This window comes from Antechinus flavipes, chromosome 4 (genome assembly GCF_016432865.1).
Source record: "Antechinus flavipes isolate AdamAnt ecotype Samford, QLD, Australia chromosome 4, AdamAnt_v2, whole genome shotgun sequence".
NCBI lineage: Eukaryota > Metazoa > Chordata > Mammalia > Dasyuromorphia > Dasyuridae > Antechinus > Antechinus flavipes.
The window spans coordinates 95,795,944-95,812,630 of NC_067401.1; the positions used below are offsets into that span (position 1 = coordinate 95,795,944).

Sequence of the window (16,687 nt, forward strand, 5' to 3'; positions counted from 1 at the left end):
ATCACCTAACTTTTGAAATATGGAAGCTCCAGATCTTTTTATCTTTACAAGAATGAAACATTTAAACAGATTCATTTATCATTTTCACTACTCTCTAAGTACAAGAAGATAAATTCTTTTGCCCAGACTCCTCTGAGCCTTTTGCTTTCTTCTTTATTTTATCGCTTTGTTTTACAATTTTAGTTTTGTTTTATTTTATTTATTTGGAGGGGAGAAGAATATTCATATGGGAGATCTGCCTGACTTTGTAATCTTATTTGCCCTTGACTTAAGGCACATACAAGAGACTATCTGTTGTTATCATAGAGTATAAGAAAATTGTTTTAGTTATGTTTTACTCACTGAGGATATTTTTCTTTTAAAGTGTAAAATAACTCTGGCATTAAGGTGATGAAAACACCAGCTTATTTAGTGGTGATAGAAAAACCACTGAAGTCCATATTAAATTTTGTTTTACTAACGTAACAGTAGTCTACTGGATTTGCTTTGCTTTGTCATTTTCCCAAAAATATTTTTGCAACAGGACATCTGGCCTTGAATTATATTGATTCAATCCAAAAAACACTGATCCATGGGTATAGAAAACCCACAGGATAAAAAGAGAATAGAAAAATTTGAAAGAAAATAGAGGGAATTGATTTTATTTTCTAAATGAAAAAACAATGCTCTATGAGCTTCTGTAGTTTAAAGATATATATATATAGTCTTTTTGTGCTTAGGATTTGCAGTTTTTGGAACAGCAGTTGTTCTGCCCAGAACTCAGCACTTTACTTAAGGAACAGGAGAAGGGTTAATCCAACACTGTCTATCTCTGTCTTGCCAGCAACTTTTGGCTGCTGCTGACATTCTCAGGAAAGCTGCTTTCTAGTCCTATCTTTTCATTGTAAGTCATGTCTGCCAAGTTGGGCTACAATCAGGTCTATGGCTTATGACAAGACTTTTGCCTGACCAATAATCATTATCCTACCCTGTCTTGCTTTATTATCTTTTGTGGCACTTCTTATTCACAGCCATGGCAAGATACTCACTGCTCACCTAACATAACATATGTACCCAGATTTATCAGATCATTGCTATCCTATCCCTGATTGCCCCATCTTAACTTTTGCTTCTTCTTTTCTCAAATTCAGAAAAGAGCCTTCTTTCTCCCTATACTCAGGATATAATTGCTACCATCAAAATTTCTTACATGTAATCTTCTTGTTCCCATTCTTTTCCTATGGAACATTTGAATTCCATAGAACACTGTGAGAGAATTATTACTTTAAGGAAGCATAATATCTAACATTATAATTATTCTAAATGGGAAAAAGCTGTTTGGTTCACAAAATTATTCACCATCAGTTTCCTGGGAACAGTCTAATGAAATGCATTTGATTGTTATTGACATTTACACTTTTTTCCACCATGAAAAGTTGTACATATGAGCAACAGATTTAATGAAAGTAAGTTTGTGGCTTCTTAGTCTTAAGGGACTATGTTTCTCCTGAAAATCAGCAAAGAAACTAATTAAGACAATAGCTGTAGCAAGGGAGCAAGCTACAAAATTAATTTATAAAAATCATCAACATTTTTTAAAAATACCAATTAAAAAACAGGAAAATTACAATAATTTCATTGCCAAAAAAAAGCTTACGAAATATATAAAATTTTGAGAGTTAACCTAGCAATATACATGTAGGAATTACATAAATGCAATTACAAAACACTACTGAAATAAGGGAAACAAATAATTAGACAATAAATGCTCATAGTTGGATCATATAATATTACCTTGGATTGGATAAACCTTCTAAGTTGGTGGCTGGACTTGAAGTTAGGAAGAGTTCAAGCTAAATAATACAACTATAATTTTAGAGAACCTGAGTTCAAAATTGACCTCAGACACTTACTAGTTACTTAACCTCTCTTTGCCACAATTTTCTCAACTATAAAATAGTGGTCATAATAGCACCTATTTTTGCAGGATGCTTATAAGAATCAGATGAAATACTAAATGAGCTCAGCACAATGGCACATAGGAACTTAATGAATGCTAGCACTTAAATTATAATACTGTATTATAAATGAGCCATATTGCTGTTTAGTAAGTTATTTTTTTTTTAATACATTAGCTTTTGTAGTAAGTCTCTTGTACTTTTGTTACTCCTCCTTTTCAGAAGGTGACACACTTTTACAAAACCTTCAAACTCGCCCAAAAAGGTTTATTGATCACATCAATAACCTCCATGAGGAGGATGCCTTATTGAAGAAAGAGAGCAGCACCTTTGATGACATTGTTTTTGTGGACATTGTTGACACCTACCGAAATGTTCCTGCAAAATTACTGAACTTCTATAGGTGGTAGGTTATAAAATATTTTGTGGTTGGGTTTTATCTGACTTGTTTTGTTGTGTAGAAAAATTTTACCTATTCACAGAGAGTAACATCCTTGACATCTCATATACAAACCAATTTTGCCTCGGTTTTTGTTAAGAATTAACATTCTAGAATACTTTTAATTACTCAAGCTGGCAGATCAGTGAAAACAAAAGTTAATATAGTTTTGAAGAGATTCTCACCAACACAAATAAGTCACTAAGTATAATGACCAACCAGGCAAATAAGAGTTGTACCCCTTTAGTGAAAATCATTGAGGTTAAAAGGAGTCATATTTTAATTGTTAATATATCTGCCTAAAAACAGTAAATTATTTTGGTACTCACAATCCAAAATTTGCCCCAGGGTGTGTTTGTCTTTATTTCTTTGTATTTCCCTGCTTTCTTATTGGGGGGGAGGAGGGGAAGGGGAGAGGCACTAAATTTAAAGCCAGAGGATCTATTTGTCTTTACTGTCATGAGCTATTTAAATTCTTTATCCTTTCAACATTAAAATATTCCAAATTTAGATTAAGTATTCTTTACCCATGCTTAGGATTTCTTAAGTCAGCTGATGTTTATTCTAATATTATAACTGTTGGGACAAATACATATGTTATTCATTCCATATGTATCAATGTGATATATGATTATATGTGTATGGACCTGTGATTGACATTTAGATCCCAATCAACACTTTAAGTGCCTAAACCGCTAATTCTAAAATTCTATTCCTTTTCTCCTCATTGAGTCCCAAATTTCTCCCCTTCTCTTCCCTTAACTTTCCCATTTCACAGCACTTCAGACACTGTCTGATTTCAGAGTACAAAAGCACTTGAGACAAACACAAATTTTGTATAAGATATGGTTTATTAGTCAAAGATGATTACAGATTTAGGTGTCTAAGATACTGTAGAGTAAGGACAATAGAATGTAATTTTTAGAGTTACCACAAGGTATGAATAAGTGTGGAAAACATGGCTGTATCCAAAGTTTGGCAGTTGCAAGACCCAGCAATTGAGTTTTTCGCTTTGTATTAGGTCTTACTCTTCGTGCAAATAGCAACTATCAGATATTTGAATTTGCAGGCGCCATTAACTATGATAATTGCTTTTTGAAGATTCATGATTTGAAGAATAATTAAAGTATTTTTTTGTTTTTGTTTTGCTGAGGCATTTGGGGTTAAGTGACTTGTCCAGGTTCACACAGCTAAGACACATGGTGTCTGAGGCTGAATTTGAACTCGAGTCCTCCTGACTTCAGGGCCCATGCTCTCTCCTTAGCTAAAGTATTTTGGGAATAAAAAAGTACAATGTAGATTTTAAAATATATTATTGAGAACTTAATTTTTTTAAATTAAATATTATAAATGTATAAGTCAAAATCAACATAAAACTTTGAAAGGGATTTGGCTTTTCTTGGAAGATTGACTTAAAATGACATTTTAAAGGCTTTTCAGATACTACAAAATTTGAATCTTATTTGTATTTATATAAGAAATCCTTTACATTAACTGCTAATTGAGTACTTAACTACATTTTTGAGTCAGTTTTATAGGTCATATTTCTTTATTCTTTACCCTTATACATTGTAGATATCAATAGTAAGTTTGCAATCACTAGCATTAGTATAACTTTATAAATTTGGGATAGAACTGATATAATTAATCCAACCATCTTTCAGCAGGTAGAACTTTACTGATTTTTTTTTTAATCTTATAAAGGAATTAATGAATGCGGTAACATTTATTTATTCATTACGTACCAGGCACTATTCTAAGAATTGGGGATACAAATACCCAACATGAAATTATCTCAACCCTCAACGAACTAAATTTTTTTTTTAAATTCGTGGTCATATCTAATTTTTAATTCAGCCTCTTGCTTCTTATCATTCTCTTAATAAGATTGAGACTTCAAGAAACCTAAGCTATTTCAATATAAAATGATTAAGAAGTAATTAAGTCTGCATCGGGCCTTCTTTGTTTTATTCTTATTATATTTTATTATTACTGTATTCCATACAGATTGTCACTGATTTTAATGTGTGTTCATGTGTTTTGGCACCAGGACCGTTGACACAACTAGTTTTGATTTGTTGCTGAAAACAGATGATGACTGTTACATAGATTTAGAAGCTGTGTTTAATAGGATTGCCCACAAAAACCTGGACAGACCAAATTCTTGGTGGGGAAAGTAAGTAAAACAATTTCCATCTAATTGGATGTAATTACTCTGGAGTGAAATATTTGTTATTTTCACAAGAAAATATGATTGTGAAATTTAATTTTCTTATTGGTTTCCTAATGATAATTTAAGAAAAAAAAAACATAATAGGCTTCTATATTTTACTGCCTGGTGGTAAGAGAAAAGTAGTTTTGGACAAATTCATTTTGTTAATGGACATAACTAACACCTCTCCAGATGTCAATTTCAGGTTACTAGACTGGGGAAGTTAGCATACAAGGGAATCTTTTAACTTTCTCCTCCCTCTTCACCTCCCCCTCCATTCTTATATCAAAAGATACCTCTTAAAAATCATTTGGAAAAATTTAATAGTATTGCATATATGAAATTCAGTGTTTGACCTTTTATTAAATGACCTATCTGTGTATAAGAAGGTGATTATGAAGAGTAGAAAAAGAGGAACAAAGAAAATATAACAGTATTTCTTCTCAAAGAGTTGGCTACTTAATTATGATTTGGTTTATTTATACTAAAGAGAATTTTCTCATCCTTTTGTCTTTATCCGTAGTAGTTTGGGGATCGTGGTATTAAATGGAGAGAGAAATGTGATAAGTATTTGTCTATCCAGCAAGCACAAAAAATTGACATGGTTATTTTGGTCTAAGCTTCAGATTGAATTGGGCCGTTGACCGGACAGGAAAGTGGCAAGAATTAGAGTACCCCAGTCCTGCTTATCCTGCCTTTGCATGTGGGTCGGGTTATGTTATTTCCAAAGATATTGTACACTGGCTAGCAAGCAATTCAGAAAGACTGAAGACATATCAGGTAAGCCAGAATTTGTTAGTCAAGATCATGATAAATTTAAGAATGGTTTAAACTGAGTTTTATCCACGGTAGTCTAATGCTCTTGGCAGTGGCACTAAGAGGTGAATACTGCATCAGAAGTCAGAACACTTAATTAATCCTGCCAATTTATAACCCAAAGTCAATTGTAAATACACTGAGTAAAGCTCTATATAAATGTAAAATTAATGGTATTCATCTTTTTTTAGTGAGAATGACCTTAGTATTTCCTAACCTCACTTAATTTCCCTATAATAATCCTGGTATTTCTTTAAAGTACCCATGAATTTACTTAAATCTTTCCTAAATCTAAATATTTATATTTTTAGCTTCTATTTACAAATGTATTCCCAATAGAATATCAGATTTCAAGTTCACTGTTCCTTGGAAAGATTATTTAAAAGGGCGTTTATTTGTTTCTGGTTTTGACATTGTAACTGACTGCTCAATATAGTAAAAAAAAATATGTATATATTTTTTACTTTATTCTCAAGGCCACTGTTGTGCAATTTTAAGAGTCATTACACTCTTCTTTATACTTTTAAATGTATGAATACTAATGTTCCTATCCATTCTATAATAAGATTTAGGATTTTATACCAAAGAGGTGGAAATTGGAAGTGAAGTAAAACAAACACTTCAAAAGAACATTTATCACATGTTTTGACTTCAAATTTCCACAAAATATGAACCTTGTCCTTTAAAAAAAATTTGTATTTAATGTTTGTGGGGTTGTAGGGTGAAGATGTGAGCATGGGCATTTGGATGGCAGCTATAGGACCTAAGAGATTCCAGGTGAGCAAATATGAGGGACCACAAGTGCTTCCTATCTATCTGTCATGGGCAGTTCTCTGAACCTCTGAGTATTGCTTTCCTCTCCTGTAATTTAAGGATAACTTCTCCCCTGTTAACAGCCATGGAGATATCTTTATGTAGATAACACCTTAGTCTCCTGAATTCTAGTTCTGCATCTGTTGATTCAGAGTACAAATTTTTTTTGACACTTGATTTTTCTCAAATTAGATAGACTGCACAAAAAAGACAATATTCAGATTTCATTTTATTTAGTATGAGAATTAATAATTATCCCATCTCCCAATTTTTAGTTTCCAAGTTTTCCTCCACAGTCACATCATCACTGCCTCTTAAACTTATCACATCTTGATTGTCTCTGGTCCTATTTTCCCCCTTTTGGTCTTATTTTATCCCTTTTACATTTTCTGACGATTCTACCCATTTAGCAAATATGCATTCCCATCTACTCTTAAAATAAAATTGAAACTTCTGCTGTGTTTCATTGAGTATGTTATAGCGCCCTTTTGAAACTATATCTTTGTTTCCACAAACAGGATAGTCTTTGGTTGTGTGAGAAGACTTGTGAAACTGGGATGCTCTCTTCCCCTCAGTATTCTCCACAAGAACTCACAGAACTGTGGAGATTGAAGGAAGCATGTGGGGATCCTTGTGAGTGTGAGACAAGATGATAATCCTTTAAACCTAGTAGTCTGAAGACCTGGAGTGAAGAAAATGTGAAAGTGTACAAGGAAAATTCAAGGTTATGCTGCGGAACCAGATTCTTTCAAGGGGCATTATGCTGGTGCTTTCACCTAAAATTGATGGAATATTTCTTGATATTTGCATAGAAGTTCCCCTTTTAAAATTAGCTTATGCTGAAAAAGTAACTTTTTTATGTCTAAGCAGTTTTGAAAATAACATATTATAAAAGAGGAAAAGTCCTTTTAAAAAAAAAAAACTTGATTACTTACAGTTTAATAGATAATCTGTTCATCACTTAGGGTTGTGACTCAGTTAATTGCTGAAATCAATTGTAACTGCTAAAGCAGCAATCCAAGTGGGAGTTCTAGGGAAACAGTCTGTTTCTCGGTAGGGAAATTAGCTTGCCTGCTCTGGGAATGAAGTGCTGGTAGTCATCCCTTGTGGTTACTGAACAGGGAATACAGATCTAGCAGGTAGTTTGCCCAGTTTTAGACCCTTGTTTTTAAAGGTATGTCTGTTATATTAGTAGGTACCCAAGTTTGTAGCCTATATATTTCAACAGGCATATAGTACTGGGTGCTAATTTTCCGTCAGCTTCTGTTGTTAAGGGCTATGAAGTATCCCTATTTAGGAAAAATCTATATCAGTCAAAAATAAAGTACTCCTCAGGGTTTTGGTGATAATGGGGAAGTAATTTTCTAAAGATTTAACCTCACTTTTCTATTTCCTGGGAGTATTTATATCATCATGGCTTACCTCGGGCCTAATATTCACCTAAAATTGAGGCAATTATCTAAAGATGAATTTCAGTCATGAAATTCCATGAAGTTTCGTGGAAATGACACTTTCTCAACTTAATGTCTAGGCTCAAACCCAAATAAAAAAGCATGACACTTTTTTTCAATGCCCTAAAAATAATGCAACAGAAGGGATATAACAGAATTGATTTAATGAGCAAAATAGTGGAATATGTGCCTCCCTATTTTAAGTGGCCTTTTCCTTAGTTGTAAATCATAATCACAAGGTATCAGTACATAATCGTAGCGAGATCTTAGAGGAAAGTGCAGAATTCTTGTAGGCAGTAATTTTTTCAAACATCATTAGTCAAAATAGTCTTAACATCTAGCTTTTCTATGTAAAGTTGTACTATGAAGAAATAAGTATAAAGTATACAAAAATAAATATACAAACAAAAGCCAGTAAATAGACACCAAGTATTTATTAGAGCTATCATACAAATGCTAGAAACAATCTTTTTCTTCCACTGAAATGTGGTTTGAAAATACTTTACATCCATGAGTTCTTGGTTTCTCACCATGAAGAGTCACAAGTGAATTTTTACCACCGTACTAATATAGAGTCACCATTTTCAACAGAGTAAAACTGTAATGGCTGTTGGTCATTCTCTAGTTCAAATTCTCTGCCTTCCATCTAAAATTGAAAAAAAAAATTTTAAAAAGGTATGTGATAAATCTGCTAAATGTACTACTCTTTTCATACCACTACAAGTCAGTTGCCTTCAGAGTCCTAAATAATGTCCTTTGATCAAATATGTTGTTATCTATAATGAAGGACAAAATTTGATTATAGGTCTTATTGAATCTACTTACTTTAGGGCTTTCATAAGACAGTCTGAGTTCTGATCCTGGAACTTTGAGTAGACGGGAGAGCAAGCCTTTCACCTTTTGAATTGTCATGGACTCTATCAAATAGAAGAAAAGAAATTATTTCCTTTAAAACTGACAGCTAAATATAAAACCAGCTGTTCTTATTTATTATAAGACAAAAACCAGGAGACTGTTCTTAAAGTAACAGTAATGTAAGCACGTGTTTTTTTTTTAACTTTTGAGCACCAAGTTGGCTTGATGTCTGTATGTTCTTTAGTTGTATTAGATTACTGAAATAATTGATTAATGGTGAAAAGGTCATCTGTCATGTGAACCATCATGTTATTGCTCCATAATCTTTAGTACAATTAGTGGGGTACACAGGACGCATTGAGCCAACGTTTTGACCTAAGTGACCTTTGATAATGAGTTTTCATTCTGTTCCATTGATTAACTATTTTAAACTGTTCCCAACTGGTATAATTCTCAGCACAGAGGAAGGAATGTCTAAAATCATTAGCATCTTTTAGTTTGTTTTTTCATGTCCAGCTAACAGAAGGAAAAGAACATTTGCTAGAAAATCAGGAGACCTGGGTTCTAGATCCTGTTCTTCTGGGCAAATTATTTCTTCTCTGGGCCTCAGTTTCCTCATCTGTAAAATGAGGGGGCTGGACTAGATGATCACTAAGATCCTGTTCAGCTCTGATTCTACTATTCACTAACGTGCTATATCAATGACACCAAGGGATTATACAGCCCTGGAATTTAACTTGAATGAGTAAATGATTTGGCTTGTTTAAAAAACAATGAACTTCCAAAGACGGATTATGGTAAATAATGGATATCTTGATTATGAAATGTTTAGTTTCTTTGAAGCTTTAGCTGGAGGCACAGCAATAGTGTGTGGTTTTCCTGCAATATCACAATGTACTTAAACTCAAATATTTTTCTATCAAAATCATTTTTGTAAAAGCTGTCTGTGTTTTTATGCAACTTGTGATAATAAATGTGATCTTTATTTTAGAATAAAAAATTAGCCTTTTCTTTTCTAATGTACTACATTCTGCCATGGTAACTAGACTTCCATCTTATATTTCCAGGAGTAAAACTCAACTTGAACTTTAGATTATTCATATACAACAGCTGCCAGAGCAAAAAAAAAAAAAGTTTCTTATCAAGGAGTTAGGCTCATAGGGATGAGTTTTTCTCTTAACAGACCTGCTCCATAGAAAGTGGACTCAGTCTCTTGCTGGGGTCATTTGAAGTCAAAGCTTTTTCAACATAGTAAAATCTGCCACACTTATTAGCATTGCCATCCGGAATCACCTCTGTGTTCTAAGGAGGCATCAGGGGAGGATTTTATGGAGAATACAGCTAACTATAACAGCTAAGCAATGAAAAATTCCAACTAAAAGATATCATCAAGGAGATGGAAGAAGAGACAGGCTGGTCACGTGAATGGCAGGCTGCTAGCCAGTTTGTTCCATGAGTGAGCATTCTCCTAAAAATGAGGCAGCTTCCCTCATCTCTGCATTTGTGAAAAAGACATGGACAAGAGTTGTATAACATGAATTTTAATATGTCTTTTTTTGGAGAGAACTTTGAAATCACTGAAATAACATCTGCATGAGTATAATTGTACATGCAATGATTTTCACATGTTTTAAACACTAATGCTAGAAATATCAGAATTAATGGTTGTTTCTATTAATACTACCTTAGATGGATGCAAATTATGATTAAAAGGGTTTATAGGATGGACTTAATTATAGACAATCCTTTGATATATTGTTAAGGAGACAGAAGTAAGGAATGATGAATATGAACATGTCACAGAATAGTATTAGTAGTACTAAAAGGATTCATTGAGGACAGTAAAGTTTTAAAAGCCTATGTTGGAGGGAAAACAGAAGAAAGGAGAAGGCAAGGATAACCATAGTTGGAGAAAAGTATAACTACTCAATTATTAACTTCATGTTCTGTTCTTTCTCTGAAAAGAGCATTTTGAGCTGGAAAGGACAATAAAAATGGCTTGTAAGGATTCAAGATAAAAATGAGGAAGTATGCCCATAATAATTTCGTTGCTAGGCTAAATGAACCACATCCCAGGAAACTAAAAAGTGACAGTTTCAAGTGCTTAGTGACTATCATTGATCTTAGGTAAGGAAGAGGAATCTCAGAACTAGAAAAGGAAAAAAAGAATGCTGTTCCAGTTTTCAGAAAGAAATAAAAATATGTAAACCATAGGCTAGTGAGTCTGACTGATTCCTGGTAAAATTCTAGAATGTTATATTAAAGAGATGATAGTGAACATTTAGAAAGGAAACCAATAATCACTAAATTTATGCTAAACTAACCATATTTCCTTCCTTCAGCAGAAAGTTAAAAGATGTTAGATCAGAGCAAAATAAAAAGTAAGATGCTAACTTTATGGACTGAATGACCTTGCAGGTAGGTGCTTGTGGCACTGGTAAAATGACTACACCTAAGTTAGTGTCGATCTGGAGGGAGGTCACTAGTAATTTTTAATCAATAGTTTTTATCAGTATGTATATGGTGCCATTAATAAACTTGGAGACTGCACAAAACTGGGAGAAATAATAATTCAGAAAGCTCTCAATATGTAGAATCTAATGAGATGAAATTCAGGAGAGGGAAAAGACCTATGATTTCATTGATTTCTTACAGAAATGCTCAATGAGGAAATATCCTCTAATGATATAGGTCTATATCTGCTTTCATAGTCTTAGAAAATCTCACAATACTTGGGAGAGTCTCTAACTTTGCCAATAATCACATGGTCAATATCTGGCTGAAGTCGGGATGAAAGATTCTGGGAAGATGGCAGAGTAAGTTAGCAAATTTCAAAGTCCAGATTTCCTCCATAAACAGAACAAATTTATGCCTCGGGGCTAACATAGATTGGTGAAAAATCAAGAAGATTTGAAGCAGAACAGGGGTCTTCCTAGTACAATCTAAGTAGATTTGAAGAAAGAGCCCAGGCCAGCAATTGACCTGTGTGAAGTGCTCCCTGATGTTCTGTTGGGCACATGACAATGTTATATTTTGTTTTATTTTCCTTTGCTTTTTTTTTTAAATAAACAATAATAATTAATAAACAATGAAAAAACAGGAAAGGTTTAACTGCCAATCTTCTGGCTTGAAGGCAAGTTCTTTATATATTAAATCATGGTAGATATAAATATAAAAATCATATACTGAAGAAAAATATTCCACTTCACCAATATGGGATGGAAGAGGCACAGATAACTGCTCTTGAGAAAAATATGTAAAGTCTTTATGTCTGATGAGTTGTGTTGACAGGACAATGCTAACTAAAAATACATCCTACATTGTAGAGCGTTCAAAATACAGGAAGTGAGAGTCCTTAATGTAAGATCAGAGCTGAAACCTGATTAGTGGTGTAGTGGTCAATTCGGCTCATTAGGACAATGTCCAGAGTCTTAAGAAAGAGTCTTAAGCCATGTCATATCTTAATCAGCTGAAAAAACAAAATATTTAACTAGAAAAAGAGAAGATTGGGAGAGCAACATGAGCCATCCTTTGTGTATTGTAAGTGATATCATGTAAAGGAGGATTTGACCTATTTAAAAGGTTTAGAGTAATAGAACTCAGAGGAATAGGTGCAAATTACATATAAAAATAAGAGGAAAAAACAGGCTTAAAGGAAAAAACTGAATGTTTAAAACTGCCCAAAATTGAACAGAAGCTACTTAGATTAGCAGTGGTTTTTACCTCATTCTAAGTTTTCAATATCAGGTTTCAATGGTTTTCTCTATAGGATTGAAAAACTCAACACAATTTTTTGATAGGCATTTTCACGCAAGTTACTACTGTATTTACTCCTGTGCCACAAGTAAATAATTATCTTTTCTATGTATCAAGAAAACGTTTAAGCTTGATTTAACACAAAACAGTTGAATTAGATACCATTTGGGTGCTAAGTTCAGAGTAATCAAAGCAGAAGTTAATTATACCATTTTAAATTCTGCCTTTTTTGCTTAATGGTTAATGAAATAAAAGTTTGAGATGGGTTAATCAATAGTTGAGGCTCAAATGAATCAGATGACAATGATGTCTTTTAGAAAGTCATAAATAAACTAATTTTGGCAAAGAAAAAAAACACTTGCTTAAACTATGGGTAAAATCCTATTACAAAGCATACTTCGAAGATTACAACGTTCTACACGCTATGGTTTTGTTGTTTGTTTTTGTTTTTCAGAATCTTTAGCTTGCCTTTTAGTTTGAACTGGCTAGAGTAAATTATATACTATAAGTTAGTTACCTTGCAAATTCCTGTCCACTGTTCCCCTGCTTACACTAAAAAATAAAAGAGCTAAACTACAAAACCTGCTGCCCTGTACTTCCTCCCCTTACAGTTAGCCAAATAAAACCCACTGACCAAACAGTGTCATGCGAAAATATCTTGTATATGTGTTCTCTCTCCTCATTTCTAGGATCATTCACAAAAAAGTACACAAGTATTTTATTTCTGTCTTACAACTGCTTTATATTAACAGGGCTATTAAAACCAAACAGTGAGAATAATTAGAAGATGCAATTGACATGTAACAGGTATAACTTGCAAATAAAGCAATTTGACTTTTTTTTTAATGGTAATGATATATGGTGAAGTAGAGGAATTAAAAAGGCCTCAGTTCAATTCTTTCTTCTAACATATATAATAGCTATATGACCATGAGCAAATCACTTATCCTCTCGATCTTCCAGGCAACTCTTGAAATTGGAATATCGTGAGGATAAATTCCATAGCAATTTCCCCAAACTAGGAAAGTAATTAAAGACTAATGTTTCTTGTTTTCTCAGTGGAAAAAAAAAAAAAGACCCTATGTAGCACCTGGGTCTCAATATTTATAATCCCATGAGTGCAAACACAGTGATGCCTTTTTTTTTTTTTTCCTATCTAAAGGGGCAAACTATAAGATACTGCATGTTAATGATAACATCAAAGGAGATGATCCCATTTTCTTATCCAGTACTACTGTGGCCATGCTGTCAACATTTAACTCTAAAAACAGAATGATGAATCAAACTATCTTTTTGATAGTTTCAATGATAGATTTTAAATTGAAAGAAGGTGAATTAACAGATGACTAATAAGATTCTTACTCATGAATACAACCAATACTAATCCTATTATGAACTTGTTTTATTAAATATGAGTAAATTTAAAATATCTGGTTTTATCTCTACTGATGAGTAAAAAGGGAAATATCATTTTGCTGACCTGAATTTCATTTCTGCTTTTTAACTCATAGTTCCAAATTTGACCTGATTTGTTTAAATATTTACCAAAATCAAATTAGATTTTCAGATTCAGGACTGAATTGATCACAACACATGACAGCCACATTTCAGCTTTTAGTTTATTTCCATTTAAATCAAGTCTAAAATTATCTAAATCAAATTTGTTCACAAAAGTATTTGCTTTCTGAATTAAAAAATATTCTGGAATGAGTACTTCATGTGAAATCAAGAGAAACTTAGACCTAGCTATTACTTTTGCTACCAGTGCAATCTTGGATTAGTAAACCTCAGTAATTGCCATCTGTAAAATGGTCTAAATGACCTATAAAATAACAGGTATATGTGATTAAAGCTCCAGAACTGGTCTGCCAATAGGAGGATAAGTGCTTGTTGTTTTTATAACTAAGAAAAAGTAGGTATAATGATTCTCTAAGTATCTGTAATTTGGTCAATAAGTATTTGTAGAATATCTATGCAGAATTCTTATGGAAACCCACTATAGAAACGGACAGCCCCTGCTCTTTAGGATATAAAAAGAGACTATATTTTAGTCTCATTTCTCATCTAACCTTGATCATTGAATGGATGTTGCCTTAGACAGAAGGAGACTGGGAAATAAGGCCAGGGTCTCCCACTGCATCTGGGGCTATCTCCAATCGTCCTGATCTATATCTTGCCACTGAACCCCGATGGCTCTGGAGAAGAGACTGAGGCAGGTGACTCTGCACAGTCCTTACTTAAATCCAATTCACTTGCAAGTCATGACATCACCATCCTGATGTCACTGGTCCTCTTTGAGAACAAAGGGCAAATACTAACAGCCGACAGTTTTTTAAAAGGCCCTGCAATAAATAGAAAAGAGCTATGCAAATCCGATTAGGAATAGCCTTTAAAACTAAAAAACCAAAATTAAATTTTTAAAAATTAAAATTGGGTAGCTCTTTTATGTCGAAATTTAGAAGAATTATGTGTTTATTTCAAAACTTCTAATACCTCAAAATACCTGTAATTTCAATGTGGATTCCCTTCATGCTTTTAAAAGAGGCACAACTTTCAAACAAGAAGGGGCACCCTGTGACAAACCTAGTGTTGTATCTCTTGACTTTCAGCTAGGTTGATCTTCAATACAGATACTTCTAGGCTTCTATACCAAGCCTCTGATAGGATCTCTTCAAGTCCCTTCTGATAACCCAATGACATCTACAGAATGCATCAAGATAAGTAAACAGCTGGCTCCTAAAACTTTGAGAATGGAAGTAATAACGTGATTTATTTTCTCTTTTGCTACTTTCAAGTTCTTGTAAACATGAATCTGATCCGTTTTAGAAAGCTTCCACCATCCCTGCTAAGGAACAGCAAGTAGAGGTAAAAACCTTTCATCCTTACCTGGTAGTTGCTTCACTAGGGCTTTTTGATCAGGTTGATTAAGACATTTTATTGTGAGTGCTTTACAGGAAAAAAAAGAAATATTATTTAATGAATATCTGTTGCAGTGTTTCTTTCAATATGTTTGCAATCATGGCTACCAAGGAGCTCTTTGGTTCAGTACTTAATTCAGAACGGTTCTAAGTGACATAATATTTGATCCCATATGCTCTGTAGCCTTCTCAAAAATAAGAAGCAGTAAGTACCACTCTAGTGTCGGTTTCCAACCTATTGTATCACTTCTCTAATCTTTCTCAAATAGCACTTTGGGAAACATTCAAAAATAGGAAATTACTCATTTCTAGAGAATCATAATTCACTTTACTACCCAGATACCTATTTCAATTTAAAATGAAACTTGAAGCACAATGGTTATAAAAGGCTGAATCCTTACAGCAATTTTACTCATGTTTGCTAAATGTTAAAATTCATAATTACTAAACAATGCTTTCTATATCACAGTACTTCAATTAATGGAAAATCTGTTTAAAGCAAACTTTGTAATCTCCATCAGCCAACTACTTCCTGGCTTTCTTTTTTTCTTATAAGGACTTGAAGACAAATATTTATTTTTTAAAATTCTGAATTCTTACTTAGCAACTGATTTTTCAGCATAAATGGCTGTTGTGGTTTCAGTTCCCCATCTTCAGGTGCACCATATTCTGTTTATAAAAAGAGAGAGAGAGAGAAAGAGAAAGAGAGAGAGAGAGAGAGAGAGAGAGCGCAACATGTCAACTAACTGAACAAGAAACCCAAAGACTTTTGCAGGAAAATAAAAATTTACACATGTGCCTAAAACAATCTTTTTCCCACATTAAGAAATGTCCTCCTAAAACGGGCTAGTCAGAGTCCTGAGTTTTGGTGGCAGTTCAATTTGCTGTTTTTTACGTAACTGAAAGGGAGGGAAGATTCCTTTCTTTCAGTCACAACTTTCAGTTTCTCAAGTATATTTCAACTCTCCTAATAACACTTCCTTCCCTTTTAGAGATCAAAATGAGAAACCCAGGATCAGGAAGGCTTCCATTGGATAAAACTATTAGACTAGGTTTCCTCTACTTCACTTCAGCCAGCTTAGCTAAGACATCAGAAAAGGGAACCTAAATGCTGGGGGGAGGCCCAGATTCTTTCAACTGCCTGGTTCCTTGTAGACCAACTGTTGAAGAACTTTTAGCAGATACTCAAAAGTACCTGGGCTTTGTCCTTAGAACTGCTATGCAGTTTCCTTAGAAAACTCTTTTTCAGTACAGTGAACCGCCCCTGAGAAGACACTTGGCAATCACAAGGAAAGGAAGCAATAAGAGGCCAGTCCATGCCAAGGATTTATACCCCAAGCCCTCCCAGCTAGTAGGAGCAAGTGCATTACCATCTGGTGTCTTCCTATTTTAACTAATTCTTGATAACTAGGGACTAAATTCAGTGGTTTTTTTTGAAGTTACTTTTGAAGGACTACAAATATGAGAACCTCCTAAATTTTAGTCTCAAC

General features: G+C 33.6%; 2 protein-coding genes across 4 annotated transcripts in view; one reads left to right on the top strand and one right to left on the bottom strand.

Annotated features, from left to right (window-relative positions):
• The window catches only part of B3GALNT2 (beta-1,3-N-acetylgalactosaminyltransferase 2), a 36,438-nt gene extending 28,360 nt beyond the window's left edge, over window positions 1-8,078 (top strand). Inside the window, exons 8-12 of one of the 2 annotated variants that reach the window (XM_051993560.1) lie at window positions 2,160-2,343; window positions 4,427-4,552; window positions 5,209-5,368; window positions 6,125-6,181; window positions 6,736-8,078. In XM_051993560.1, coding sequence (XP_051849520.1) covers window positions 2,160-2,343; window positions 4,427-4,552; window positions 5,209-5,368; window positions 6,125-6,181; window positions 6,736-6,870 — 662 coding nt within the window. In that variant the 3' untranslated portion in view covers window positions 6,871-8,078. Of the gene's footprint in view, window positions 1-2,159; window positions 2,344-4,426; window positions 4,553-5,208; window positions 5,369-6,124; window positions 6,182-6,735 lie in introns of those variants that run through there. The other variant, XM_051993561.1, reaches the window with a different exon arrangement.
• Window positions 8,079-8,083: 5 nt separating this feature from the next.
• Window positions 8,084-16,687, bottom strand: part of TBCE (tubulin folding cofactor E) — an 82,645-nt gene continuing 74,041 nt past the window's right edge. Inside the window, exons 14-17 of one of the 2 annotated variants that reach the window (XM_051993559.1) lie at window positions 15,798-15,866; window positions 15,166-15,225; window positions 8,494-8,585; window positions 8,084-8,314 (exon numbers count right to left, since the gene is read on the bottom strand). In XM_051993559.1, the coding sequence (XP_051849519.1) occupies window positions 8,222-8,314; window positions 8,494-8,585; window positions 15,166-15,225; window positions 15,798-15,866 (314 nt within the window). In that variant the 3' untranslated portion in view covers window positions 8,084-8,221. Of the gene's footprint in view, window positions 8,586-15,165; window positions 15,226-15,797; window positions 15,867-16,687 lie in introns of both variants that reach the window. The other variant, XM_051993558.1, reaches the window with a different exon arrangement.